Raw genomic sequence first — 26,705 nt, 5'->3', positions numbered from 1 at the left:
AATTCCCACGCTACAGAGGCTCACCCAGATGAGATTTATTCACTCACACTAGTAACAGAGGTCCTTGCATGGATTAGATTATGGCAAAGCATTTGATTTACATTACGTCAGTGGCTATGTAAACTACACTGATAGGAAGCAATCATTCAGCAAGCAAGCAACTCGCGGACTTAACTCCAGTGTTCACAGTGATGTTGCTGGCTTTTGTTACCTTCGAGCATGTGGAAATCATCTGGAATCTGCTGTTAAGATGAGCTAATGATTAAAGACAAGAAGCAGAGCAGGAGAAAGTAGTTGCAGCAGGTCTGCTTCATATTCACGACATGGCTCAGAGCTCCCCATATTAAAATAGTTTCCATTTTAGACCACTGGCTTTCTACTGTCACCCAGGCAAGACCCACCTAAAATGAATTCCATTTTGGTGACATTTTTTATTACAGTTCCACCCTTTCCTTCTCATGCTGCCAGAATTACTGATGCCGCAACAGCCGAAGCTGATACCTCGCACCCATCACAAGCATGCTCAATCAGCCTTGGATCTAAGGGAAGCAACGAGACCATTACCATAGCAGATACTTCAACGAGGCACCCTGCCTCCACCAGATGCACCAGGAATCCTCAGAAATCTTCAGAAAAACAGGGCCTTCAGTTGGCAAGAACCAACACCACCAGTTCATCCTCCTAAAACAAGGGGCCTCTTTCCATCTCCTTTCAGCTCCAGCACACACCTGCGCGGGCACACACAGCCACTCGCGTTAATCAAGTTGCTAACCTTGCTATAGATGCTGAACTTCCCAACTACGTATCGTGCTCCTCCCTGTTCCCTCAGAATAACCACAGCCAGAAGAGCAGCAAAAGCTGGTTACTTAACAAATTGAGGAAAACTACGGGGAAAAAAATGTAAAGAAAGAGGTCTCCTCTCTTGTTGGTGGCTACAGGCAATAGCCCCCGAGCCCCAGCATGACGGTGGCTTGGTTTCCTACAGGATTGCATCCTTCTGGCTCCAGTGCATCAAAGCAGGTTTTCCAGATGAAGCTTTTCATCACGTGGAAGTAACCATGCTCTGCTGTTGTTTAGTTAGCCCCCAGCACATCACACAACCCCACAGCCGCGGTCTAGGCCCTCCTCTTGCCCCAGCTGTCCCACACTGCCCTGGTGACAGCCTGTGTCCCCTCCCTGCACATCCCGGTGGCCCAAGCCACCGCAAAGCCCCCCGGCTGCCTCTCTGTGCTGCACACTGGGACATTGTTGGATTTAGGACCACCACCCAGGGGTGGGGGAAGCCTGTCTCCAGTCCTGTTGCGACACCATAAGCCACTTCTAGGCCTCGATATCCCTCCCTTTTTCCACCTAAGACCCAGCAAGAGCAGAACCGCCACGCTCCACCTGCACATCGCAAAACCAGACGAGTCCTTGCATTAAGAAACCCTGCCGGTGCCCTCCATCAATCTGTGCAGCCCCTTTCTGAATCCACAGAAGCTTGCAGCACTCATATCACGCACAGACACAGAGCCCAGAGCTGAATTCACCATGTGAGACACAAAATGTCTTGGTGGGGCCTGTGTCCACCATCTGCTGTTGCCGTTGCTTCTTCCAGGTTTGCAGTGGAAGAGATAGCAGGCAGCCACACCCACCCTGCATCGCCATGCAGCTCCCAGGCTTCCATCACACCCTGCCTCACTGCCTTCCCCCAGCTGCAGACCCCAGAGCTTTTGTTTTAGGAACAACTAAACAGGCATCCCAGGCCTCTGAGCAGCCTTACTGCCCTTCTCTGAACCTCTGCTGGTCTGCTACACCTTTTTTGAGATGAGAGGACCAGGGCCACACATAGCATCAAACAGCTGCATGTACCATGGATTTATTTATGGAGCATAACAATGCTCTCCAGGTCATTCTCTTTTCCTTCTACTTCCCAAGAGCTGATTTGCTTTTTTGACCAGTGTTGAGCTCCAAGCTTGCATCTTTTAAAATCTAACCCAACTCCAAGCTCTTTCTCAGACTAGATTTTAACTGGAAGAGACCAGACCTGTAGAATGAAGCACAGTGTAAAAATTCAGTACATAAGGGATTATTTTTCATTTGCCACTGTCAGCTGACTTTACAGGTACCCCAAATAATTCAGTGAATCCAGGATGTCACCTCTCTGCCTCCTGTCCAAGCTGCCCTGTCTTTGTTAGAGTCCCACAGTTCAGGCAGCCTTTCCCCCTACTGCACCCAAGGCACACGCTTACACATCTCCCCACGCTCCCATCCTTCTGCAGCCTGCTTTCAACAAAGACAGGGCAACTTGAAACCTGCCTTAGGAACTAGGAACATGGGGAGAAGGCAGTCATCCTCTTTGATAACAAAGCTGAACACAGACCCTGAGAAAACAAGTCTGTCCAGGCCAGCCTGGGAGAGATGATCCTTACTACAGATGTTAGCCCAAACTACAAACAGCATCTGAGGCTTTCAAAGAAGCATTTGTCTTTCTCCACAGCTTGCTTCTTCAGCTGTCCAGCGCCTCCCAAATATAAGGCATTCAGAAGAACTGGGATATGGTAGGGCACAGTCAGCTCATGGCAGACACAGGAACGTAACAGTGGAGTGAAACACATCTCCTCCAGCTGCTGGACTAACAGTCCTCATTTACCTCTCTAAACTCCTGGTGTTAGAATAAAAAAATGACAGGAACCAAGAGTGACCTCATCTTCTCCACAGAAAGTAAAGCAGAATATTTTGTCATGAGCAGAGATACCTTCACAGCTGGACAAAAGGTAAAAAACTTCTGCAAAAGCTGCCCTGAGTGCCCAGGCCACGTGGGAGAGAGGAAGGAACCGCAAAAGCATGTCAAATAGGCAGAGGATGGACAGAGAGAAAGTGGGGAGCCAGAAAGTACATCCTAGGCATAGAAGGCAGAGAGGGAGGCCAAGCAACCCAAGAGAAGTAGCCAGCTAAAGATGCACCATCATAGTCACCTACTCACCCCAGTCAGAGAAGGACGAAAGGACAAGACAGACAAGAAAGGGAGTTCCACAACCCTCCAAGTCTTCCAGGCAGCCCCACAGGAGCAGGCCTGGCTGGCTCTTCCCCCTACACCACCACCTCGGACTGGTCCAGGAGTGACTGCTGTCCCTGCACCATGCTCTGAGGAGCCCAGGCTTTCCAGGTCTCTTCTGCTGATCCAGCCAGCCACTATCCTCTCTCAAGCAGTGAGAGGGTGTGCTGTCAGGTGCAAGTCAATGTCACCACCTCTTCTTCCTTATTTTTCTAGCCACAAGCAATCTCTCAACCCCGCGTACCCTTCTGGGCCAGCTCCACATCCGACAGCTTCAGAATTAGCAGAGAGCACTCCAACTCACATAGCTTTGGTGCTCGGGCTCTGTCAAGACAAAAGTTGAGTCCCCCAGTTCAAGCACAAAGCCAAAATGTGAAAGCCCAGGTGGAGAAAGGAACAGAGGCAGAATAGTAGTAGGAAGGTCAAATGGTTTACATTAACATCTTATGCAGATACCTTCGACCAAGCTGCAATGCCATGGAAGCACAGCCATGGAGTGAGGTGCTGGCTTTCCGAGAACTGCACCTCTAAAAGTAGGGGGATGCAGGGTCTAAGGAAGAGAGGTAACAGCCAAAACCCGCAGCTGCCAGCTGGGCTTGGTAACCCAGCAGAGGGTTTCCTGCCAGGTCCAAGCCCTGTAACCGCTCCCTTGTTTCACTCATGCCCTGCGGGCCTCTTTTAAGCCCACACTGAAGTCCTCCTGGCTGTCTCTAAAGCGTCACAGCACAAGGCCAGATCGTAACACAAAACACAGAGATAGGAGCAATCTTAGACAATGTGAAGCAATCTTCGAGCAATCTTAGACAATGTGAAGCAATCTTCAGTAATGTGAGGCAGAGTGCACGCACACACAGGGAGGACAAATACACCAGCTTTCTCAACTGCCATATAGCATCCTTGATAGAAAAAAAATCTTCAGCTGTGAAAAGCATGGGAGACAGAGAGAGTAAGCCTACCTACAGTCTGCCAACTTGACCTTCTCAGAGCTTGAAAAGCAAGTGGGAGAGAAACACTCTTTTGTCTTGCTATTAAGTCTTAAAATAACAACGTGTAGGAGAATCCTACCCTCCTGCCCTGTGCACTGAGCTAAGGGGGGATGGGAGGAAGGGGGGGAGGGTTGGAGTCAAGTTGAATTTCCTGCTGAACAGGCTCTTAGCCGACCAGAGATCCCAGAAGACAAAGCACGTCTGCCCAGAATCTCTTTTCTAACTCCAGGGTGTCTGCCACTGTATGCACAGCCTAGTTACAGTTCACTGAATTAACACAAAAAATGAATTGATTTCCATAATGAAAAAGTCTCCACATGGCTCCAGAGTGATACAATAAGAAAGGGCACAGCAGCTTGGGAAGATGTAAAAAAAAAAAAAAATTCAAATCACTTTTTGCCTCGTTGAATTGCAGTTTTGAGGCTCCAAATGAACAGCTATTTTTAGCTGATCATCTGGAAGGTGTGAGGGAGCACAAAGCAATGGGGTCAGCATCACTGTCTGCAGGAAGCCAGCATGCAGCCTCAAGAGAGGGTTAAACATTGGCAGGCACCGCACATCTGCATCATCAGCACTGCACAGGGACCAGCAGCACAGGTCTATTTATAAACCAGACATGTACAGCTGCAGCCTGCAATGAAAGACTAGGATTGCAGGCTGTCAGCCTTCAACAATGTGCTGTCTAATTCAATTAAAGAGATGGCTATGTTCGCATGCACACACACATGCACACATGTCCTTTTCCCAGGAGATTTAGGAACAATGAGCTCAGTGTTTTGAAAACAATGCATTTCACAAAGGTTTCTGTGCAGAGGGCAAGCGTCTCCAGCAAATGTGTCCTCACACAACCTTCCCATTCCCTCACTCTGTGACCAAACGTGACCGACGGGCTATGGCTGCTATAGCTCACCACTGCTCGGGTAACCACTAGCCCTTGGGCGGTTACTGGGTTTGTTTGTAGCACTGGATGTGAAAACAAAGTCACTGTAGCAGCATTAATCTGCGCGGAGAGAAGAAATTAATCTAGTTTGCAAACGAGGTATTTGGGAGTCACACGCATCTTCTGCACCAGGACAGATTGCTGTGCCATCAGCTTCCATTTAGAGAGGTGAAACCCGGTTTCAGATACAAAGCGTTCTCTGCCACTAAGCAGCTAGAGGGAGCATTTCCTTCTTGTGGGACTAGAAAACAAAAGCCTCTATCACCTCCTCCCTGTTCCCACTCTTACTGCCGCTACTCCCTGGTGAACTGGACTCTCCTGCCCAGGGAGCCAGGGGCCTAGCAACAGCACAGGACAGGAGGACAGAACTGGCTGCAATCAGACTGCCATGGGTAAAGCACTGTTGACTCACAACAAGCAACCTGCTGACAAAATACTGGGGCACGAATGGCAGCTGTTGGTGAGGCAAAAGCAGCTGCAGAGGAAGCCCAGAGATCAGGTCACAGCCTGGGCTCTGCTGTCCCCTCAGCCAGCCCCCCCCTGGGGGCCAGGAGCCTTTGGCTGCATGAGAGCACCCCACAGGTAGGGCTCCGGCCCCATAGCACAGCCCAGCAACTGTCAGGTAGCCTGAGGCTAGTTCCCCACCTAGGGAGCACTAAGCACACCCATGCCTTTCTGCCTCCTCCAACCCCAAACAGAAACCACTTTTAAAAGCCCCTGCAGGAACACGGGAAGCTGTGTTTGGGTTTGAATCTCCTGGGCACGTTCTGAGAGCCACTGCAAATAGAGCCCCCGGTGTCTTTGCGCACAACCGAACGTGGCACTCGCTCAAAATACAACAACAAACCTGTTCTGGAAGAAATGATGCTTCTGGAGTCCAAGTCAAGCTTCTTTACTAGAGTATCAGGGTCAATCTTCAGCCCAGAGAAGACACCAGAAGATGAGAAGTCCCAGTCCTTATCCAAAAGAAACATTAAACAGGAGTCAGTACAAACACCACCAGGCAACATTCATTTAAAAAAAAAAAACCCAAACCCAGCACCATCCAGACAGAAGCAGGGCGCACGCTCCAGTGGTCGCGTGCAGGTGCCTCTTCTGAGCAGGCAGGGGTAGGTAAGTCACCCCACTGGCGTGGCCCCTCCAGGCTCTTCCACCCAGAAGGAAGTTTCACAAAGTCATGTTTTGGACTGTTCTATTCTTAACAGATTTGTACCTGAATTCAACCTCGCCTCACTCAAGTGAATTCAGGTATTACTCCTAGGAGAACTGTGAACAGCATCCTAAGGAAAAGCCAGCTTTATTACAGGTACGCAAGTATGTAACGATACAGATAAGCAACAAATGAGCAGATCAGGGCCCTAAATCCTAAATCAATGGAGACTAAGCAGATTCAGTGACTACTAGCAACTTACCAAATCTTCAGCATCTAGTTCCTTTAAGCGTGCAATACATCCCTAAGTCCTAAGCTTTGCAGTAGCTTCTCTGGTTGGCCTAGAAGAATTTATTATTTTGGCCAGCAGTATCTCCCAGCACCGACAGGTAACTTTATAGTGGTATAAAACCAGCTGTACGTGGCACAGCCTGTTCCTCCCTCCTCACAAGGGAAGCTGCAGGTGCATAAAAACCATTTACTGCTGTTCTGTGTCCTTGCTGCGAGGGGGCTGAGGGAGGCAGCCAGCTTTAACCTGAACTGTGTATTAATAGCACAGCTGGTGAAACCAGACATGGTCTAAACCTCCTAAACGACTGCGCGTCAACTGACAGCTCATCTCCACCTGCCCTAACCTGAAATCCAAGAGAACCACTACAAAACGAGCCAGGCAGCCTCTCAGCCCTCCGCTCCGGACACTCGCCGGTAATGATCCCCACTACTGCATCCAAGCTACCCCACCGAGATGCAGCACCCGCACCCTCTCCCCCTGCAGCAGGAGCAGTGCTGCATGTCTCTGTGCCCCCCACCTCCCTGAGCAGGCGCTGCTAAAGGCGTGGGGATGCCACAGCAACTGCCATGGCTGCGGTGGCTGCTGTATGGGGGCAGCAGGCGGGGAGGCCCACGTTGAGCGGGCAGGACCTTGCCCGGGAGCCCTGAAGCTCCAGGCTCCCCTGTGCCACCTCGCTGCCCGCCCCGAGGAGCCGTGCCCCGGCCGCCGAGCTCCCGCTGCCGAGAAGCGGCACGGGGGATAAGCAGCCGCCCAGCCCAGAGCGCCACGGCAGCTTCAAGGCCGCAAGAACAGCGTCACGGGCGGAACGGGACTTTTCTAAGCAGGAGGAGACAATTTCACCCGACCTCCCGCCCCTCCGAGGTCCTGTCAGCCGCCACCAGCTCTTCACCGCCTCCGGGACACGGGGTGCCCTTAGGCCGCGCGCTGACACCCCGCCAGGCTCCCGCGCCCGTGACAGCCACCGCGCGGGGCTGCCCGGCGTTCCAGCGGCGGGGAGAGACCGGACCGGGCTGCGACCGCCCCGGGATCGGGCGCCGACCCTCTCCGCTGGCGGCGCGGGCGGGGGATGGCCGCCCCTCAGCCGCCGCAGCGGGGCCGGCCCCTCACAAGCCGCCATTTTCCCCCCCCCCCCCGGCCCCGTGACCGCCGCCGTGCGCGCGGGGAGGCGGAGCCCCGCCCCACGTGACGCCGCGCGCGCTCCCCTCACCGCGCTCCCCGCCCCCCCGTACCTTGCCGCCTGCCGCGCTCCAGCCGCCCGCAGCGGGGCCGGGGCCGGGGCCGGGCTCGGGGAGCGGCGGCGGATCCCGAGCGGGCCAGGGCCGGGGGGCGGCGCGGTGGAGCCGCGGGCGCTTGGCCTTCCCCACCATGGCGGGCGGCGCGGCGGAGCAGGGCGGAAGGGGGCGGGCCGGCCTGTGCCGCGCCTCTCCCGCCCCGGCGCCGCCCCTGCCCGGGCGGGCCCTACCGGCTGGCACCGGCGGCAGCGGGGAGCGCCGGCCCCGCTGGGCTTGGGGCCCCCGGGGAGCCCCCACCCCACCACCCCCGCAACGGGCAGAGCCCCGGCAGCGCCTCCGCGGCAGCCCCAGCCAACCCGTTCCGCGGCTGTTAACTCTGAAGCGGAATGGTGGCGTCTTAAACACCCCCGTTCTGCCGCCGGTCGCTTTGATGGGCAGCCCGGGGGTTAATCGCCTTCAGGCAGCTTGTAGAAGGTGGCTCCTGGGAACAGCCGGAGGGTGTTCGTTTGGTGTGCTTAGGTTAAACCCAGGGACTTGCAGTTAAAGTCTGGCGTAAACCCCTGGAAGAGCTGAGACTTCTCGGTCGCACTACCCAGAGACCAGGATGCCACAGTAGGACAGAAAACTGAAGTCTGAAACTCCCTGCCAGAAATTATTTCCGTAGTTATAACAGCGGAAAATACCTGACGAGCCCCCGTGGAGCCCCGGCACGTCTTCAACCGTGCAGTCACGGACCCGGGTGGAGACCCCCGACAAAGCCTCAGCCCCGGCTGCACCGCTCCACGCGCACGACGGGGTGGAATGCTAAGCCGCTGCTCCTCCCCAGGGTGAATAAAAAGCTCCGGCCTTGGGAACCACCGTGGTTTTGCTCTTAAAAAGCCCCGATGGGTGCTGCGGGGTCAATGTGTCTTCGTTTGCCAGCTGGCCTTTCTCTGCCCTCCCCGTCCCCCTCCGAGCTGTGCTTCTTGGGGGCCCAACGTGGGGGAGCAGCCCCAGGGACCCGCATCCTCGCCTCGGGGCTACCCTGGGTAGCATTTTTCCACTGCTCTTCTAAAACCTCAAAAAAAAAAAATACAACGACAAACGTCGCGTTCACCAGTAACTGGTTTCTTAAAGCAAAGCAAACTTCTTGCCGTGTACCTCTCTATGCCGACTGAAGTTCCTTTTTCCTTTTCCCCAGGCCCCTTGTTCGGCCCTGGCTCACAGACAGATGAGCGAGGATGCGCCAAAGGATGAGAAGAGCGAGGCCGGAGGAAGCCAAGCTGCTCCCAGCAGGAAAGCCAGCACCGATGAGTCCGTCTCCTGAGCGGCAGCCGCTCTCACCCGGCTGAGGGGTTGATGAGCGTGGATCGGCGTCGGGAGCGCAAGGCAAGCCGTGCCACGCAAGTGCAGGGCTGGGGACCCTCCTCGTGGGTACCGAGGACACGGGGAAATGCGGGGAGAGGTCCCTGGGAAGGTGATGCTGCTTGGAAAGATGCCACGTCCGGGTTAGGCATCAGCTCCCAACCAGGCGTACCCCTGTACAAATACCAGAAGGTTGAAAATAAAAAATATCTCTGAGGATGGAGATCCCACAGCCGCCCCAAATCCCTGCTCTCGTTGTGCCGCTCGTTCAGCCAGAGTATGGCAGTGGCTGAGACACACCAGGGAAGATTTAATGTTTGTCAGGGATAGAAAATAACGCTGGGAAAACTTCCATTACTCTCCTGTAGGCTGAGTGAGCGTCATTTAGGAGCAAAGCACCAAAATGACATCTCTGATCACCAAAATCAAGGACTCTGGGGAGGAACCGCTCCGAGAGTGCCCAGCTGGATGCCCTGCTCCCCACCCCGGCTGCTCAAGAGCATCCTGCAAAAACCACAACGGTCCTGCAGTCAGTGGTTGGGGGAAACATAATCCACTCTAGTAAAAATAAAATTAAAAAGGGGAACTAATAAAAATAAAGATGGTTAAAAGGAAATAGCAAAAGGAATGTTTAGCAGCTTAAAATGGTTACAGTCGGATTGGGGAGCATACGCACTACGACCAAGCGCGTACACATCTGCAAAGGATGCCCATCCCCTTCGCCTGCAGCGGGCTTAAACAGCAGCAAGGAGAAATAAACTGTAGCAACAAAAAGACATCCTCTGAAAAATAGAAGTTGTTCCCAAACCGGGAAGTATCAAAAGATTAAAACCTCAAGCAGGTGAAACGCACACCGAAGGAGTATGGGTTTTGCCAGCTGCGGGGGGTAGCGAGCAGGAGAGGTTGGACACCAGCAGCCTCATGCTCCTAATGCTTCAGCCCTGGCTTGCTTCTGCGTGGATATCTTGTCCCGTGCACGGTTGTGAAAACACGGACACAGCATAAGAGTAACTACTCATTGGCTAATATGTGTAGTAAATAGCCAGGACTAACGAGCTACCAGGCTAAGCACTGATATGGTGGAGGTGGGGGGAACGTCTTAAGGGTCCCCTGGGAATAGTTAGGGACAGTGCTTTGCTGTGGAGGTCCACTTGAGGCCAAAACTGTAAGAGGGCATGAGGAACAGCTCGGAAGGAACTGGGAGTACGCCAGCGAGCTTCAGCTTTGGGCTACGAGGACCCATGGTATACCTGCTCTGCTCCCGCTGCTCCAGCTCGGGAGGCTCCCAGCTCTCCCACCCCATTCCCTCGGCCTTTTGTCAGCGGGAGCACAGCGCGTTGACAAACCCAATGAAATAATTGAAAAGAGCAGCCCGATAAGGGCCTTAATGCTATACAAAAGGAAAAAAATTTCGACAGCTCATCTCAGTCGAGCACACTTCCTTCCCCCAGATCCGCAACGCTGGCAGGAAGCCCCAACAGCTTTCCCAGGTTCATCCGCCCCAGCCCACCCGCTCCAGGGCTGGGGGCTGCTCTGCAGCACCCAGCTGCAGCCACCCGGGCTTTCCAAGCGAGCTGGGGTGGGCACCCCAGCTCCCAGCAGGCTCATCCTCGGGCTCCATCCCCACCGTATCCCACACCAGCCAGGCAATAGCTGCTCCGATGCTCCCATCCCTCTGCAAATACTGCTGCGACGCTCTCTAGCTACACCCAGCGCCTGGCTGCGATGAAACCAGCCCAGAGCTCTCTTGTCTTCTTTAATAAAAACACTAACCCACAGAGGGTTCATCAGGGCTCAGAAATTTGCTGCTAGCGCTGCCATTCTCTTTGCTTGCTGCAAAAATAAACCCAGGTCCGTAACTGTGAGACGGCAGGAGGTGAACTGCGTCGGTGTCTTATAATGCATCGCGGTCACTCAACTTCAGGTTGCTGGAAGGGGGACCTACAAAGGAATCAACAAAAGCTTCACATTAATTATCTTTATAAAAAATCTACGATTCTGTACAGTTTCGAAACGACTTTTTTTTTTTTTACTTTAATGCCCTAAAGAGGTTAAGAGATAGTTGCCAGGAGCCGGTTCCTCTCCGCTCAGGGAAATACTGGTGCGGGTACATTGAGAGGAGTTATTGCAACCTGCACAACAGAATTTGAAGGCTGCTTAAAAAAAAATCCTACATAGCCCTGAGCTGTGCCACAGCGAGAACAGCACTAGCATCCTCCGCCAAGCGAGGAGGCCTCTCTACACCGGCAGCCCGCTCTGACGCAAAAATTTCAAAGCCCAACCCAGAGTCTGAGAGGAGCCAGGTCCCCATCTTCTCCGCACCCAGGGGTTGCTGATAGCTCCCAAGGGAACCGGTTTCCCCCACTACCAGCTTTATTTGCCTGCTGGGGGAACGGGCTGGCCGTCGGCGGTGCTGTGAAAGGTTAGAAGTGGGGCAAAAAGGGTGGGTTTTGGGTAGGGTCCCTTCCCTGGGTGCAGCGGGAGGGCTGCAGACCCCCCCGGTGCAGCCCAGGGAGAGGATCCGCCCCAGCCGCGCAGGGCAGGATGCTTTGGCAGGGCTTTGGCTAGCCCGAGTGGGGCTGGTTGGGTTTTGGGGGGGGGAACACGCCCTCCCACAGCCACCGCTCTGACTTCCTCCTTTCTACCCCAGCCGACTGTAAGACTGAAATAGGAAGGAAGGATTGGGGTGCGTCGCAAAGCTCCCGATACCCGGCTGCTTTTCCCAGCTGAGCTTGAGACGTTGAGACCATCTTCACCTCAGCCCAAGCACGGGACGGAGGAGAGGGCTTGATGCGAGGCGAGTACAGCATCTCCCTTTTCTTTGCTTCCATTCCTCCTTTCTGGGGAGGGAGGCAGCCGGGCGACAAGGCGGTTTCATAGCTCTGGTGTTTCCAGTGAACTTGTTTTATAATTCCTGATCTAACCTCCTGCCCCTCGCGTCCTTAGACGGGCTTCAGGGAGCTTGGCACGGTGTCCCTCCCGCATGCATGGCGCAGCCGTCGGTCTGCGCAGCCTTTGCAAAGGCAGCTTGCCTGATCTGTAATGTTTTCGCTTTTGGAGGTAGGATTAAGCCTGGAACTGCAGGTGGTTATTGCGGGGAGGGTGTGAGACCCCACACAACCCCTTCCTCACTGCCCCCCCAGGCCTGGAAAGCAGAGCAGAGAGGGTGCAGCGTGCTCCCCCCTGCACCCTCACACATGGCGGTGAGGAGAGCGGTGCTGGCTTCGTGCCCGGCCAGCAGCACCGGGCAAGCGCCAGGGCTGGGGGCTGCGCCAGCTCCCCTCCTGGGACCCCCCTTCTTCCTCGTGGGATCCCGTACAAGCACCCACCACCGGCTGCGGGATGTGACTGCTCAGAGGGGAACAGGGAACCAGCGCGGTGGCATGGCGCGAAGGCGGCGGGGATGGCTGCTGCGGCAGGGCTCGGCACGGTCCCTGCACCCCCGTGGGCCTGGGAGAAGAGGTGGGAGAGGGGGGTGAGACCCTCGCTTTTTCTCCTCCATCTCTCTGGGGGCTGTACGCATCAAATACGCTGCTGACAACCATTGAAAACGCCTGGCGGTGGCAGGGAAGGCAGCAGAAGCTGCAGGCCAGCTAACCCTGGGGAGAGCAGGTCCTTTCCAAAATCTCCGTGGCTCTCGGATGCAGACAAAATCCGGGGCACACCCCAGGGGTCAGGGAAAGCAGCCTGGCATCTGTTTTCAATGCTTTTTCCAACGCTGCGGCCCCAGCTCCCAGCCTCCCAGGCAGGTGAAAAGCCAACGTGTGAACACTCGCGGAGGCGGCGTGCCTTGGGGCCGGCACGGACGTCAGTACGCGGCGTCTGCGAGGTGTGGGAAGGCTTTAAACGGTGCATTTCGCTGTCACAGCTGTCTCATCCTGCTTCACACGGTGGTTTTGCATTTTTTCTGTCCTCATCCTGGTGCTGTTTCAATCGCAAGCGATCTCAGCGTGCTGGAAAGCGCGGTGCAGGGTGCTTTATTTTCTCAGAGAAAGACATACTCGAGTCACCGCAGGGCTGGTGGCGGTGGGGGATCCCTCCTTTGCTCCCACGAAGCATGGGTTCTGCCAGCTCCAGGCTGTGCCCTCAGGCAGGTCCCTGGGTCCCTGCTGAGGCCCGGGACCCTGCCCCGCGTCTCTGCAAACCCAGCAGCAGTCACAGCGTCCCCGCTGGGATCGGCCAAGGGGTGATGCCCACTGGAGATCAGACAAGAGAAATGGCTCCTCTGCTCTTAAAAACCCCAGACTACCCAGGGCACGACAGCCGGTGGGGCAGCTTCTTCCCACCCAAGCAGGGCTCTGACCCAGGGACACCCAACAGCACAAACCCCCGGCCTCCCAGGGCAGGGCGAGGGTCCCACGGGCACCCAGGGACCTTGGCAGTCAGAGCCAAGGGACAGCGTGGGCCAGGCGCTTGGTGCACATGGGAGAGCGCTCATCCCACACACCCGTCCCCTGCAGGCACTGAAGGCTGCTGGGAGGAAATATATATAAAATGTATATGTATGTCCTGTAATAGGACATAGGAATATATATATTCTCTTATATTTGTATAAAAATACTTTTATATAGTTTTATTTATAGATATTTTATATTTTTTCTGCAATTTTTATATATATATAAAAATATATGTAAAAATACGTATACACACACTGAGTGTGATACTCTGCACGGATGCGGGCAGCCCTGCACGTGGCCGTCTGCCTTCCTGGGAACTATCCGCATCACACAACCAAGTGATGGAAGAAATGGCCACAAGCCAAGTGACATCCACTCTCCCATCCTTGCTGGACCCTGCTCTGCTCATTTACCCCCCTGCATGGGGTCTGGGGCCACCCAGAGCTGGGGGGGCAAGGAGCAGTGCTGCTGGGTGCGATACCCAATGTCTCTGTCACAGCATGATGGTGACGTGGCACCAGGGATGCTCAGGAGCATGAAGGAAGCGCCCAGAGGTAGCAAGGCACAAGCACTGACACTAGTGGCACCTCATCGTTGCAGGCGGATGGTGCAAACGCCCCAGGAGTCCTCTCGGGATACTGCGCGTGACAGCGCGTCCCCTCGTTTTGCAAGAAAACAGATGTTCAGCGAAGCACTGAAGGGGAGTTGTGGCTAACAGACTGCAAGACCCGTCTCTGCTGTTGAACGCTTGTCTTATTTATAGCAACGAGATCACCGCCAGCATCAACACTTCCCCTTCAGCCCTATTTATAAATCCCAACTCGCTCCTCCATGCTGCGCAGCAAGCCTGCTCCGTCCCACTGACACCCTGACCGCCCAGTGCCCTGAGGGGCTGGCATGCCCCAGCTCTGCTCCTTGCCCGCACGCAGGACAGCACCCAGCCCTTCCCTCCTGCACCTTCCCCAAGGCCACCGTCACATTTTCTGGCTCGCAGACCCTTCAGGAGCATCTTGCCCTGCCTGAGCCATGCCAGGTATTTAACATACAGCAAGCGAGAGTTCCTCCATAGATGGAATACCCTGGCGGCTTCTGCAAAGGTCTCCTGGTGAAGCGGAGCCCTGAATCCCGAGCTGCCCGAGGCACGTGGCGTGAAGATCAGAGCTCAGGGCCATGGAGGTCCTGGGGTGCAGCTTTCTTCCCCCCATGCCACCATGCAGCCCTGTCCGGGGAGCAGAGCCTGGTGGCAACGTGTCCTGCCCCCAGCCAGGGCGCTTGGTCTCGGCACCCCGCTCCCCACCCTGGGATGAAGGTGGTTGTAAACCTCTGCAGTTCAGCTCCTTCACACCAGGGCAGGAGGATGGATTGTGTGCATCCCTCTGCTTGCCTTAATTTATGAAAAAGAGGAAAAAAAACTAACATCCCAGGCAGAGCACACCCAGGAGAAGAGCACCCAGGACTGGCAGCGGCAGCGCGGGTCTGGGACTGAGCCAAAGGGATCACCGAGGCCGTTGGAGAAAATGCTGCTGAGGCCCGTGTCTGGGCCCTGATAATGCAGAGAGTCAGGCTGAAAACCTGCTTTCCCCATCTCTGAACACTGTAAGGAGGCAGACAAAAGCAGAAGCCCCACTTCTTCTCTTTGAAAGTCACTCTACGTCACGTATACACTCACCCACCCACATACCAGTGAATAATTTCCCGCCGCAGCAGAAGAAAAGAAGTGGTGAGCTTTCTTCTGCTGCTCTCCCCTAGCAGCAGGGTGTGCTTTACATTCTTGCGACAAGGGATGGAAACGACTTTGGGGATTAGAAAGGCATCCAAATCCAGCCCACAAAATGAACCCTACAGTACAAAACTCAATAGCAGCCAGAGTTGGGTGTGTATTGAGGTTCCCACTTTATTTCTGGGCTTTGGGAGCTTTTTTTAATCCGATTTTAATTGGAAACTTGCTGTATTTTATGAGATGAGCCTGTAAAGCAGGAACCTCTAACCTCCAGCAAGGATGAGAAGCTTGCAGAGCCTCGGTCCGCCCCATCGCTGCCCCGTGCCTTGGCATGGCAGCAGGAATTAAGCACTTGGAAACATTGGGCAGGTGGAATGGCAGGAGCTCATCCAGCCTGTGGGTTTGGTCCCCGCAGCCTGCGTGGGAACTGCTAGCTTGTAGAAGAGCTGGAGCCTAATTAGGCACATTTGGGGTGTCGATCAGCTGAGTGCTACAGGAAATGAGGGCGGGAGCGGCTCTTCCCTCCTGACAGCAGCGGCAGCCCTTGCTGGGCAAGAGCGTGTTTCCCTGGCCTCGTTTTTTGGTGGGGGGCTGTGCAGAAATATGAGCTCCTGCTATTTTCAGCATCCCCAGGGCACTCCTAATTAACTAGACACGTGCGGCAAAGCAGATGCAAGCAGAGATCAGTAACAAATTAAGAGCGTGAATACAAAGAGTACAGCAAATGGGGTCGTGAAGGAGCCAGCTGTGCCTACGAGTGCGATCTTGCTCTTGGAGGATGTCTCAGGTTGGGCTGGCACAGGTCACCAGGTGCATCCCAGGCAGAGGGTGCCACAGCCCAAATGAGTGATCAAAGTCATTTCCCAGCAAGGTGCACCCGGGATAGTCCAACAGGGACCCGGTGTCTGCCCCATCTTGATAAGAGCCTTTACTGTTAAGACCTTTTTCTTCTTTTTTTTACTGTAAGAGTTTTTACCTGTTCTCTGCAAGTATACACAGTGCTGGCAGAATTTGGAGGTGACAAAAATGTGTTGGGCCAGCTAAGCATGGCAAGCGCAGACCATGAAGGCTGGGACATTGCAGTTGTGATGATAAATGATGCCCTTAAAAATTTACCAAGGTGGACTGTGGTGATGGAGAGGGACTTGCAGAGGACGTCACAGAACCACTAAGGTTGGAAAAGACCTGTAAGATCATCAAGCCCAACCATCAACTAACACCACCATGCCCACTAAACCATGTCCCGCAGTGCCACGTCCACACGTTCCTTGAACCCCTCCAGTGATGGTGACTCCACCACCTCCCTGGGCTGCTTATTCCAGTGTTTCATCACTCTCTCAGTAAAGACATTTTTCCTAATATCCAGCCTGAACCTCCCCTGGCGCAACTTGAGGCCATTTCCTCTTGTCCTGTCTCTTGTCACTTGGGAGAAGAGACCAACACCCACCTCACCACAACCCCCTTTCAGGTAGTTGTAGAGAGCGATGAGGTCTCCCCTCAGCCTCCTCTTCTCCAGACTGAACAACCCCAGTTCCCTCAGGACATCTTTGTGAAGAAGGGCTCTGTCCATCCACCGCAGGGTGGTCTTGGGCCAGACACAGCAGAGTGAGTTCCTGGGCCACTGTCACTGTGAAGGTTTGACGAGGTCACCACAGAGGCACCTCTTGTCGCCTGTGCAGCTGTGTGGTGGCAAAGCTGCTGGAGCTGTGCCAGGGAGGCTGGCTCCGGGGCAGGGTGGGGTTCCCAAGACTGCAAACCTTCAAGTCCAGATGACCCCTGCCATAAGCAAAGGTGGCAACCAGCCTTAGCAGTCCTGCCACATCTCCAAGTCCACACTACGGCAGGGTACCAAACCTCACTGTGCAAATGTCACTGGAATGACACCCATCAACCTACCTAGACCTTCTTTCTGCCCTCAGGAGGATACCAGACCTTCTTTCAAGGCTGACCAGTGTCACCCATTGCTTGTCTGGTATCTTACAGAGGTTGACGAGCTAAGAAAGGACATCCTGACATCTCAGAAGGGCAGCCGTCTCTGAGCAGCCCTACATACTAACCTGGCCTCAGAGCCTTTTGAAGGTTTCCCTTGTTTTCACGTTTTGATTTCACTCTGGGCTGTTAATTTGGCAGGTTCATGGGGGGGTGACGGCACTTTGCGAAGTTGGCAGGGGGCAGGGAGTGGTTGTTTTCTTGCTCAGGGCAGTGTCAGAGCTATTTCAAAACCAATGACCTGTTTTCGTGATGCTGCATCTAATATTGCTAAAAAGGGCTACGCTGCTTGTTCCTTTGTGCTTTCTTAGCCCTTTTTCCTCTTTTAACAAATTCCTCTTTTCTCACTTCCCCGTGTGCGTCCATGTTGCAAGGCCGTGACTCTGTTGGGTTTTACTCCAGGGCTGTGCTGGGGGGAAGGCGTTATGAGAAATGCCAGCGTTAATGGACACCACGGGAAGAACACTGAAAAATCGCTCCCTGAGAGCAATTTAGCCAACTTTATGGATGGCATAAATTTCTGGGATCAGGAGATGTGCTTTGGTGCAAGAAGCGAGTAGTGTGAGCAGCTAGAACAAGTTCTGTGAGAACGTGCTTGTGAAGAACGGGGTCCCTATCACGCTCTGAAACGTTGGTGTAACTGAGGATAGCACGTGCTTGTGGGGTTTGGACAAAGTGCTGGGAGTCCTTCCCTGCACGCCGGTAAGAAATGTGCAGCCACCTCTCCAGCCCCGGGGCTAGAGCCCCAACCCATGGCATCACGTCCTGGCTCCCCTCCCTGTGTGGGTCTGACTCCAACAACCAGTCCTTCTTCCTCACCCTGCACATTGTGCAAGAGCCAGCCCGGTGGTTGCCACACCGACAGGCTGGACCTCACCACGCAGTGTGAGCCAGCCTCTCCGCTTCCCTCGGAGACGGGACTGCGGCTCTCCTAGGATGTTGGTCACCCATGATGTGATGTTGGAAGCCCTTGTTTGTTGGAAGCCCTCAGCAGGAAAACTTATATTAATTCACTACGTTAAATACTTCATTTCCTTGATGAATCAGTTCAATGTAAAGCAAGTAGTAATGGACTTTCTTTCCTGTGTATCTAGCACCCCTTGCTAGTCAATTAATAGAAATGGTCCTTTTGTTAATTTTGATTCCAACTTCCATACAAATACAGCTCGACACAGAAGCTGAAAAAACTGATATCGAGTAAAAACTAAATGCAGTGCGTGAGATTTTCCAACGTTACATAGATGTAACGATACAGGTAGAAGAGTCTGGATAAATACTATATCAAGCTTTGCAGCGGTTCAGCTGAATGCATAGCGATACAGTGCAAGTTCCCACTCTGCCAACTTCCACATTTAGTCCAAAAGCTATGTTTATTGGAAACCAACTTATTTTTGTAAGAGCACATGAGCACCCATCCTGAGTCAGCCCGCACACCCAGGGTGGCTGCCCTGGCCCCAGCTGCCTGACTCCCGGGGCTACGGCAGGGTCACGCTCACGCTCTCAGGCTCTGCCTGCGGTGGGACAACTGCGGGGAAGGGCACGTCCCCCTGGGGCCACTGTCCTCTGCAGCCACTTTCGATAGGGTTCAAGGGCTCCCTTCCCTGAGGCTGCAACACACCAGGTGGTCACCAGCCTGGATGCTTTTTGTCTTGCAGAAAATGTCGCGTGATTGCTGCCTCCGGCTGCCGGCGGTGACCTGGGTGCTGCTGCTGGTGACGACAGGTGAGTCCGACCTGCCCTTCCTCATTGCCTTCCCCCCGGCACCCTGATGTGGGCAGTGAAATATTGGGGGGGGAACCCAAATGCTGCCCAACAGTGGCAGGAACATGGCATTGAGAGGCATGCAGGGGCCAGATCCTGCATTTCCCGGGATCTGGAGTTAACTCGAGCCAGCCCTGCTGAGGGACAGTGAGGCAGGTGAGGACCCTGCCAGGGCCCCCAGCATGGGTTTTATAGGCAGGGCAGGCTCAGGACAGCGTGGGTGCCCGGTGCTGAGTGTCAGAGCACCCCGTGCCTGCCGCCACTGCAGACTGGCCTCGCCCCAGTCCCCTCCATGCCAACTCTCTCTTCTCTCCATTTCAGCCTTTGCCATGGAGTGCCCCAAGATCAAGGTGGGGACGTGCAAGGACTGCATCCAGTCCGGTCCTGGCTGTGCCTGGTGCAAGAAGCCGGTAGGTCCACGTAGCCTCTTGTGCTGTCAGCCCCCAGCGGTCAGCTAACAGGCAGCGGGATGGTCACCCTGCCCAGCCGGCTCTGCCTGCGGTGGAGTGGGGAGACTGCCTCGTGGGGGTGTTTCATGTCCTACATGGTGGACGGGGCCAGGAGGGGTCTGACAAACAGGACCCCTCAACCTTTCTTTCTCCACCCATAACCTGGAGACCTGGTTTGGGAGCTGGGTCATCTTGTAATGAGCCCATTCACTTCCTACTCCTCTGATTTTTTCCCTGCGGATGTTGCAACATGCAGAGTTTCACCAAAGCCGGCGAGCCAGACTCCATCCGCTGCGACACCATCAAGCAGCTGCAGCAGAGGGGATGCCCCCGTGATGAAATTGAGTTTCCAGTCAACGACATTACAAAGACACAGGACAGTCCCTTAAGCAGCAACACACAGCTGACTCCCCAGGAGGTGCACCTGAAACTGAGGATAGGTACAGTCTGCCTGGTGTTCCCAACCCCCTTCCGCTCACCCGCATGCTCAGCCGGGATGCGGCAGCACGTTGCAGCCCGCGTTTCCTCCCCCTTTCTTCCCAAAGAGAGGAGGATCCCAGCAGGGGGTGGGCGATGGGGCGAGATGTGAGCCACAGCATGGCAGCTGATCCCGGCATCCCTGTCCCACAGGTCAGCCCGCTGTGTTTGACGTGAAGTTCCGCCGCGCCATGGGGTACCCCATTGATCTCTACTACCTTATGGACCTCTCCTACTCCATGCTGGATGACCTGGAGAAGGTGAAGAAGCTGGGAGGGGAGCTGCTCAGGGCGCTGGAGAGCACCACCCCTTCTCGCCGCATAGGTGAGCCTGTCTCCTGCACAGGACCCCGGCACCGCTGTTTGCTGCCAGGAAAGGTCGCGGGGCTGGAGCGGGATGCAGGCAGCGGGCAGTGTGGCCTGTCCTCTGCCAGGCTGGAGAGGGTGCCAGGGCAAGGGACGTGGACATGTACGCAGGGGCCGGCAGATTGTCCATGTCCCGTGCCGCAGGGATGCCTGCCGGTCCCTGCCTGCCCCTGACACTGTGGTCCTGGATGCCCTAGGGTTTGGCTCCTTTGTGGACAAGACGGTGCTGCCCTTTGTCAACACGCACCCTGAGAAGCTGCAGAACCCCTGCCCCAACAAGGACAAGCAATGCCAGCCTCCCTTCGCCTTCAAGCACATCCTCTCGCTGACCGACAACGCCAAGAAGTTCGAGAGCGAAGTGGGGAAGCAGTTTATCTCAGGGAACCTGGATGCCCCAGAGGGGGGGCTGGATGCCATGATGCAGGCAGCAGTGTGTGGGGTGAGTCCCCGCGTCCGCCCCGCTGCTGGCAGCTGTGGGCAGGCGTGAGGGCTGCAACCCGCCCTCACGCACCGTCCATCAGGAGGTGGCTCTGCCCCTCTCCAGGTGGGCTCTGGAAGCCCATCGCATGTAAGTCCTGATTCGACAGCAGGGCAGGTTACTCTGGGGGGGTACAACAGAGCGTCTTACCCCAGCCTCCTAACCCTGATCTCCTGCAACCCACCTCCTCTGTGTCCCCTGCCCCACACCGTGGCCGACACGAGAGTTGCCATTGGTTTGGCAAGGTTCGTACTGTGCCTACTGGCACTGTCCTCCCAGCCCCACTCAGGGACAGGTCTCCGTGCCGCTTGCAGGACTTGATCGGCTGGCGCAATGTGACCCGCTTGCTGGTGTATGCTACTGATGACGGCTTCCACTTCGCCGGCGACGGCAAGCTTGGGGCCATCCTGACCCCCAACGACGGCCAGTGCCACTTGGAGGACAACATGTACAAAAAGAGCAACGAGTTTGTAAGTACCCAGGGGCTGCTCGGTGGCTCTGCACCCTCAGCCTCGCTCCCCCAGGCAAAAGAAAAATGTCATATAAAAAGCCTGTTGCTGAGACCACAAGGGCACCATAATCATCATAACCTGGGCTGCGAAACCCAAACTGTCCACCCTTCTGCTGGTGGGGGAGATCACGCTGAGCACGGCATCCCTCTCCCCACCTAGGACTACCCATCTGTCGGCCAGCTGGTCCAGAAACTTGCCGAAAACAACATTCAGCCCATTTTTGCTGTCACCAGTAAGATGGTGGATGTTTACAAGGTAAGGAGACTTCAGATGGTCCAGGTGCCTCCCATCCCTCTCCAGGAGGGAGAAACAGCTGTCCGTGTCCTCCTGCCACTGCCCCCTGCTCCACCGTCACACGGGGGGGACCACTCACCTCTTTGCTTTCCGTTGGCAGAAACTCAGTGAGATGATCCCAAAGTCAGCGGTGGGAGAGCTGAACGAGGACTCCAGCAACATCATCGAACTCATCCAGGTGGCCTACAATGTAAGTGCTGGAGGAGGCTGTGTTTTGCCTGTCTCGCAGGGCTCAGAGCAGGGAAAGGTTCCCATCGTGTGTCCTCACTGTCAGAGAGTAGTTGGGCCCAGGGCTTTGAGGATAGGACATGCTGACTCCCTCTGCCCACAGCAAGCAAGACGTTCTCGCCCCTCCAGTGCTGTCACCTGCCTTTCCAGAACCATCCCAGGCAGCTGAGACCCCAGCCTGGGGTGCTCCCTGCCCCTATCCCCTGGGCTGGGGGGGAAGGCCTGACCTGCAACCCCACACCCCCCTGCTTTGGTCTCCCCTTGGACTGATGGCACTTTCTCCACCATTTCCCCCCAGAACCTCTCCTCGCGGATCATCCTGGACCACTCCACCCTGCCGGATGTCCTGGATGTCAAATATGACTCCATATGCAGTAAGGACAAGGTCGTCTTGGACGAAGCGAGAGGGCAGTGCGACAACGTCAAGATCAACGATGAGGTACATTCCCACGTACCGGGAACGCCCCACAGCTCGCAAGATTCCTGACGCCCATCCTGTTTAACAGCAGGAACCCAGCCTGTTGTTCCAGGCTTTCTGTTTACATGAATTTAATGCCAAGAGTGTCCAAAATGCTGCGTGATGGGGGAATCCTCCGTTGTGCTGGATGTGCGTGTGCTCAGCCTGGGGCTGATACCACCCTCCGATTGCTGAAGCTACCTGATGGCCTCTGGCCCTCCCCCTTTCTCACTCTGCACTTTTAGGTTGTCTTCAAAGTGAAGGTCACGGCCAAGGAGTGTATCAAAAGCCAGTCCTTCACCATCCGACCGCTGGGCTTCACAGACACTCTCACCGTCCACCTGGACAGCAACTGCAACTGCAACTGCAATGAGCAGCCCGACCCAACCGCCTGCAGTGGGAAAGGCAGCATTGTCTGTGGGATCTGCAGGTATGTGCTGTCCCCCCAAAACACTATTTCAAATGCTGCCAGAGCTGGGGAGCTGCTGGTGGAGGGCCATTGGGCCAAGCCGAGGGCAGCTGCGTGGTGTGCTTGGTTCCTTCAAGCACCTCTGCTCCTGGAGAACATGGGGCCGGGTGAGGGTTCAGCAGAGGAGTGTACGCGTGGCGGTCAGTCATGGCCTGGCTCTGCAGCTTTGCACCAATTTTCTTATCCAGAGAGGCGGTTTGCATTCGTGGAGGCAGGGGACACAATGAGCTCTGTCTTCCGTTGGTGGAGTCTCTGCTGCTTTCCTTTTCCCACCTGTCCATCCAACTATCCACCCATCCATCCCACTGTCCAACCATTCACCAACCCACCCTTCGAGCAGACACAGATTTCTGTAGAAATCTCTCAAAAATCTCACTTCAGGGCTGTAGTTCACGCAGGTCTTTAAGTGCAATTATTCCTTCGTGGCCCCTCAGTGACAGGGAGAGGAAAAGACTGGGTTTCCTCAGGAAACGCTCAGATCTCCTTGGCAAGGGTTTGGAAATTATAAATGTAACAATAATTTCTGGACAACCGTTTGGTGTTGTAAATACGACCAGCGGGGAGAGCAGCACGGCTGAGGTTTCCTCCTGATCAGCCGCCCTGCTCCAGCACAGTTAGCACCAACATGCTGTGGTTAGGTTTCGGCGAGGCTGCCCCAGATTTGCTCAGCTTTGGCTGAGGTCTGGGCCCCACACGTGCCCCAGAGAGTTTCTTGTGGCCACTGACCCAGGCTTGCTCATCTCCTTTGACGGCAGCTGCAATGCAGGCTACACGGGGAAGAACTGCGAGTGTGAAACCAAAGGCAAGACCAGCAAGGAGCTGGAGGGCAGCTGCCGGAAGGACAACAGCTCGGTCATCTGCTCGGGGCTGGGGGACTGTGTGTGCGGGCAGTGCATCTGCCACACCAGCGACGTGCCCGACAAGCAGATCTACGGCACTTTCTGCGAGTGTGACAACATGAACTGCGAGTTTCACGACGGCTCCCTCTGCGGCGGCAAAGGTGATGCATCTGCATGACGGGTTCTCCACCAGGGCACTATTTAGAAAGATTAAGTCCCCAAGGAGATGCTGCCTTTCCCTGCCAAAACCCAAGCGGGTGGGTTTGGGGGTCCTGGGTCCCACCGCGCCAGCCTGCAGGACCTTCTTGACCATCCCACGGAGGGTGGGATGGAGAGCACAGGGTGGGTGATGCTCTCCAAGCACGGGCAGAGGGAGGGCGACCTGGGTCTCTGTAGGATTCTGGTCTGAAAGGTCTTCCCCCGCAGACCGTGGGAGATGCGACTGCGGGGAGTGCAAGTGCATGCCCGAGTACCAGGGCAGCGCCTGCCAGTGCAAGAAGTCGACGGACGGCTGCTTGAACATCCGCGGCAACGAGTGCAGCCACCGCGGGACCTGCCACTGCAACCGCTGCCAGTGCCGGGGGGGATACCAGCCCCCCTTCTGCCAGGAGTGTCCCGGCTGCCCCTCGCCCTGCGGCAGATACGTGTGAGTGACGCGTGCGGAGAAAGCACAGGGGGGTGGCGGCGGGGATCTCCCCCCACCCCCCGGGCAGGTGCAGGCAAGCCCTGCCTGCGCTTGGGCAGTGCCCAGCCACGGCCAAAGGCAGGTGAGAGTGCCTCTGCCCCTGCAGAGGTGAGTTGTGGCCACCTCTTTTGCAGCTCCTGCGTGGAGTGTAGGGCCTTCGAGAGCGGCCCCTTCGAGAAGAACTGCTCCCAGGCCTGCCCCAACATTCATAAGGTCGACACGTTGACGGGTGTGAGCAGGCAGTGCAGGGAGAAGGACTCTCAAAACTGCTGGATCTCCTTCCACATGGTCCAGCAGGACGGTGAGGAGGTGTACACCGTTTTCGTCGATCGTCAAAAAGGTACCCCAAGCCCTGCTCCTCCTGCCCCTCTGCAGGCAGGCTGCCAGGTCTGCCATGGTGGCCTCACTGCCTCACCAGGGGCTGCAGCCAGATGCCGTCTGTCTGCCCAACAGAGTGCCCGGAGCCTCCCAACATCGCACTGATCGTGGGTGGCACCGTTGCCGGCGTGGCCCTCATCGGCCTGGTGCTCCTGCTGATCTGGCGGCTCTTGACAGAGCTGTTTGACCGCCGGGAATACCGCCGGTTTGAGAAGGAGAAGTCCAAGGCCAAGTGGAACGACGTAAGAGAGCCCGTGCGCGGTGGTGGGGTGTGCTGGGAGGCTCACATACATGTGGTGGGGACACCTGGAGGGGACATCCTCTCCAGAGACAGCCAGGGCAGGCCTGAGCCCTCCCCACTGGCTGGTTTTGCAGCCTGGCTGGATTTTGCAGGGTGCTAAAGCAGCCTGTGGACTCTTCTGCCAACACCGTCTACACCGTTGACGTTGGGAGAGGTGGGGTGGGTAACTCTCCACTGAAAATCCGATGCAGCACAACAACACGGGCCTCTCGCCTCTCTCTCTCCAGGCTGATAACCCCCTCTTCAAGAGTGCCACCACCACGGTGGTGAATCCCAGGTTCAATGGGCAATGAAGCAGAGCAATGCCCGGCAGCGCGAGGACGCACTGTTAAATAAGGAAATGCCAAGCTAAGGAAATCTCAGACTAAGGCTCCCATCTCCTCTTCTTTATCCTGTTGGTTTGTTCCCTTCTTCCAAGAGGCCACCGGCACGTCAGACACTGGCTGAGGGGCTGTACCACGCATGTCTCCTGGCGCAGCGCTCAACGGTTGGGTTAGTGGAGCTGGGAGAAGGGAACAGACACAGCTTTACCGTGGATGGGACTGCAGAGCAGGTCTCACCAGCGGGCACACACAACAGCTCCTGTACCGGTTACCGACTTGCTCGGCATTTGATGCTAACTTTGCCTTCTGGCAGGAGTCTCAGACACCAAGCCCCAAAACCAGCTGAGTGCACAGAGTTTGATTTGGAGCTGGGATTTCAAAACTGCCATTTCCCTTCTGCTCTAGCAGGATCTGCTCCCAGGCTGCTCCATGCCTTCCCCTGCTGTGCTGGTCTCCACCACTATGTTTGCACTAGTTTCTAAAGCACTTACTGCTGAGTTGGACGTGGAGGGTCCTCCAGGCTGGTGGTCTGCTCTGGAGGCTGCAGTGAGATGCTGGGCCCTAAGGGCTAGTGAGCACCTGTACTTGGAGATGAAGAGCAGCCAGGGGACATGAACTGAATCGTTTTTCCAAATCATCGTCTACTTCCCGGTATCGCTCCCCTCTCAGACCTACCTTGGGCAAGACTCTACTTGGCTTACCTCCACCAGGCCTTCAGCGCTCTGCATGACAAGGAGGCAAAGGAGTAACTGTTTGACCTATGAAACGTCGGCACCGAGCACATGAAACATTGCCTGCAGCTTAGAGCTCCTCCACAGCTTCTTCCACCATCCCCAAGGCGAGATCCTTTCCCTGCTCCGTGAGTGCATCAGACATGCCAAGGGCCAGGCATGCAAAAGACCTGGCAGTACCCGGACCATCTCCAGCTGAGCACTTTTCCAAACCATGCACAGCAGCTAATTGCTCTTAAATTGTGGGGTCATTCCTGTGAAATAGTGGTACAATTCCATATTTGCTTTAAGTTTGGGAATAATTTGCATATAGCTGTATTATGTCACATCTTCATTTAACTTCTGAAGAGGTTTAACATTAATAAAATTTAATATATAAAGTAAATACATCTGTCCTGCTAAAAATTGGGTGCAAGGGCAGCGGCTGAAGCATTCGTCGGAGAAACTACAGCAAAATCCTGTCATTGCTGCTAGCATCTCCCCTAGATACAGTGCCTAGGAAAGATGCTGGCCGGAGAAACAAACTGTCTTCTACACTAATTTGCCATCTGCATCCTGAAAGGTGCTCCCCTGAAAGCCAAACACGAGTCACTAAGTGATGCAAACGAGTTCTTGTCCCTGCCCATCCGCTGGCAGCTGTATGTAAACCACTTTAAACAGGAGTGGCTGTACCACATCAGATCAGGGGTTAGTTCGGGCTATGTTGCTGTTCTTCAACAGTGACTGTGAGGGTCTAGGGCGAGGCAAGAAGAAGGAAAGTGTGTCTGATTCTCTCCCCCCAGTACTATCCCAGCCTGCAGCTATTTTTGGCTCAAGTTTTGGCCCAACTCAGTGTAGGTCCTGTGCACCCCGCGCCTGGCTGCACAGTGAC

The 26,705-nt window shown here is 55.3% G+C and overlaps 2 protein-coding genes across 2 annotated transcripts in view; one reads left to right on the top strand and one right to left on the bottom strand.

Moving 5' to 3' along the window:
* The window catches only part of SLX9 (SLX9 ribosome biogenesis factor), a 59,221-nt gene extending 51,449 nt beyond the window's left edge, over nt 1-7,772 (bottom strand). Inside the window, exons 1-2 of the mRNA XM_059820593.1 lie at nt 7,635-7,772; nt 5,811-5,919 (exon numbers count right to left, since the gene is read on the bottom strand). Coding sequence (XP_059676576.1) covers nt 5,811-5,919; nt 7,635-7,772 — 247 coding nt within the window. The remainder of the gene's footprint in view (nt 1-5,810; nt 5,920-7,634) is intronic.
* A 12,208-nt stretch (nt 7,773-19,980) lies between these two features.
* ITGB2 (integrin subunit beta 2) lies at nt 19,981-25,073 on the top strand. Its single transcript, XM_059820415.1, has 12 exons — nt 19,981-20,098; nt 20,337-20,578; nt 20,932-21,087; nt 21,289-21,384; nt 21,524-21,613; nt 21,950-22,090; nt 22,354-22,538; nt 23,333-23,577; nt 23,843-24,062; nt 24,236-24,441; nt 24,555-24,721; nt 25,008-25,073. Exons 1-12 carry the CDS (start codon nt 19,996-19,998, stop codon nt 25,071-25,073), a joined length of 1,917 nt encoding a protein of 638 aa, XP_059676398.1. The 5' UTR covers nt 19,981-19,995.
* The last annotated feature ends 1,632 nt before the right edge of the window (nt 25,074-26,705 follow it).

The sequence above is a fragment of the Gavia stellata genome, chromosome 8 (genome assembly GCF_030936135.1).
Source record: "Gavia stellata isolate bGavSte3 chromosome 8, bGavSte3.hap2, whole genome shotgun sequence".
Taxonomy (NCBI): Eukaryota; Metazoa; Chordata; class Aves; order Gaviiformes; family Gaviidae; genus Gavia; species Gavia stellata.
Note: the sequence above shows the minus strand (reverse complement) of the source record. Positions and strands in the feature narration are given on the sequence as shown.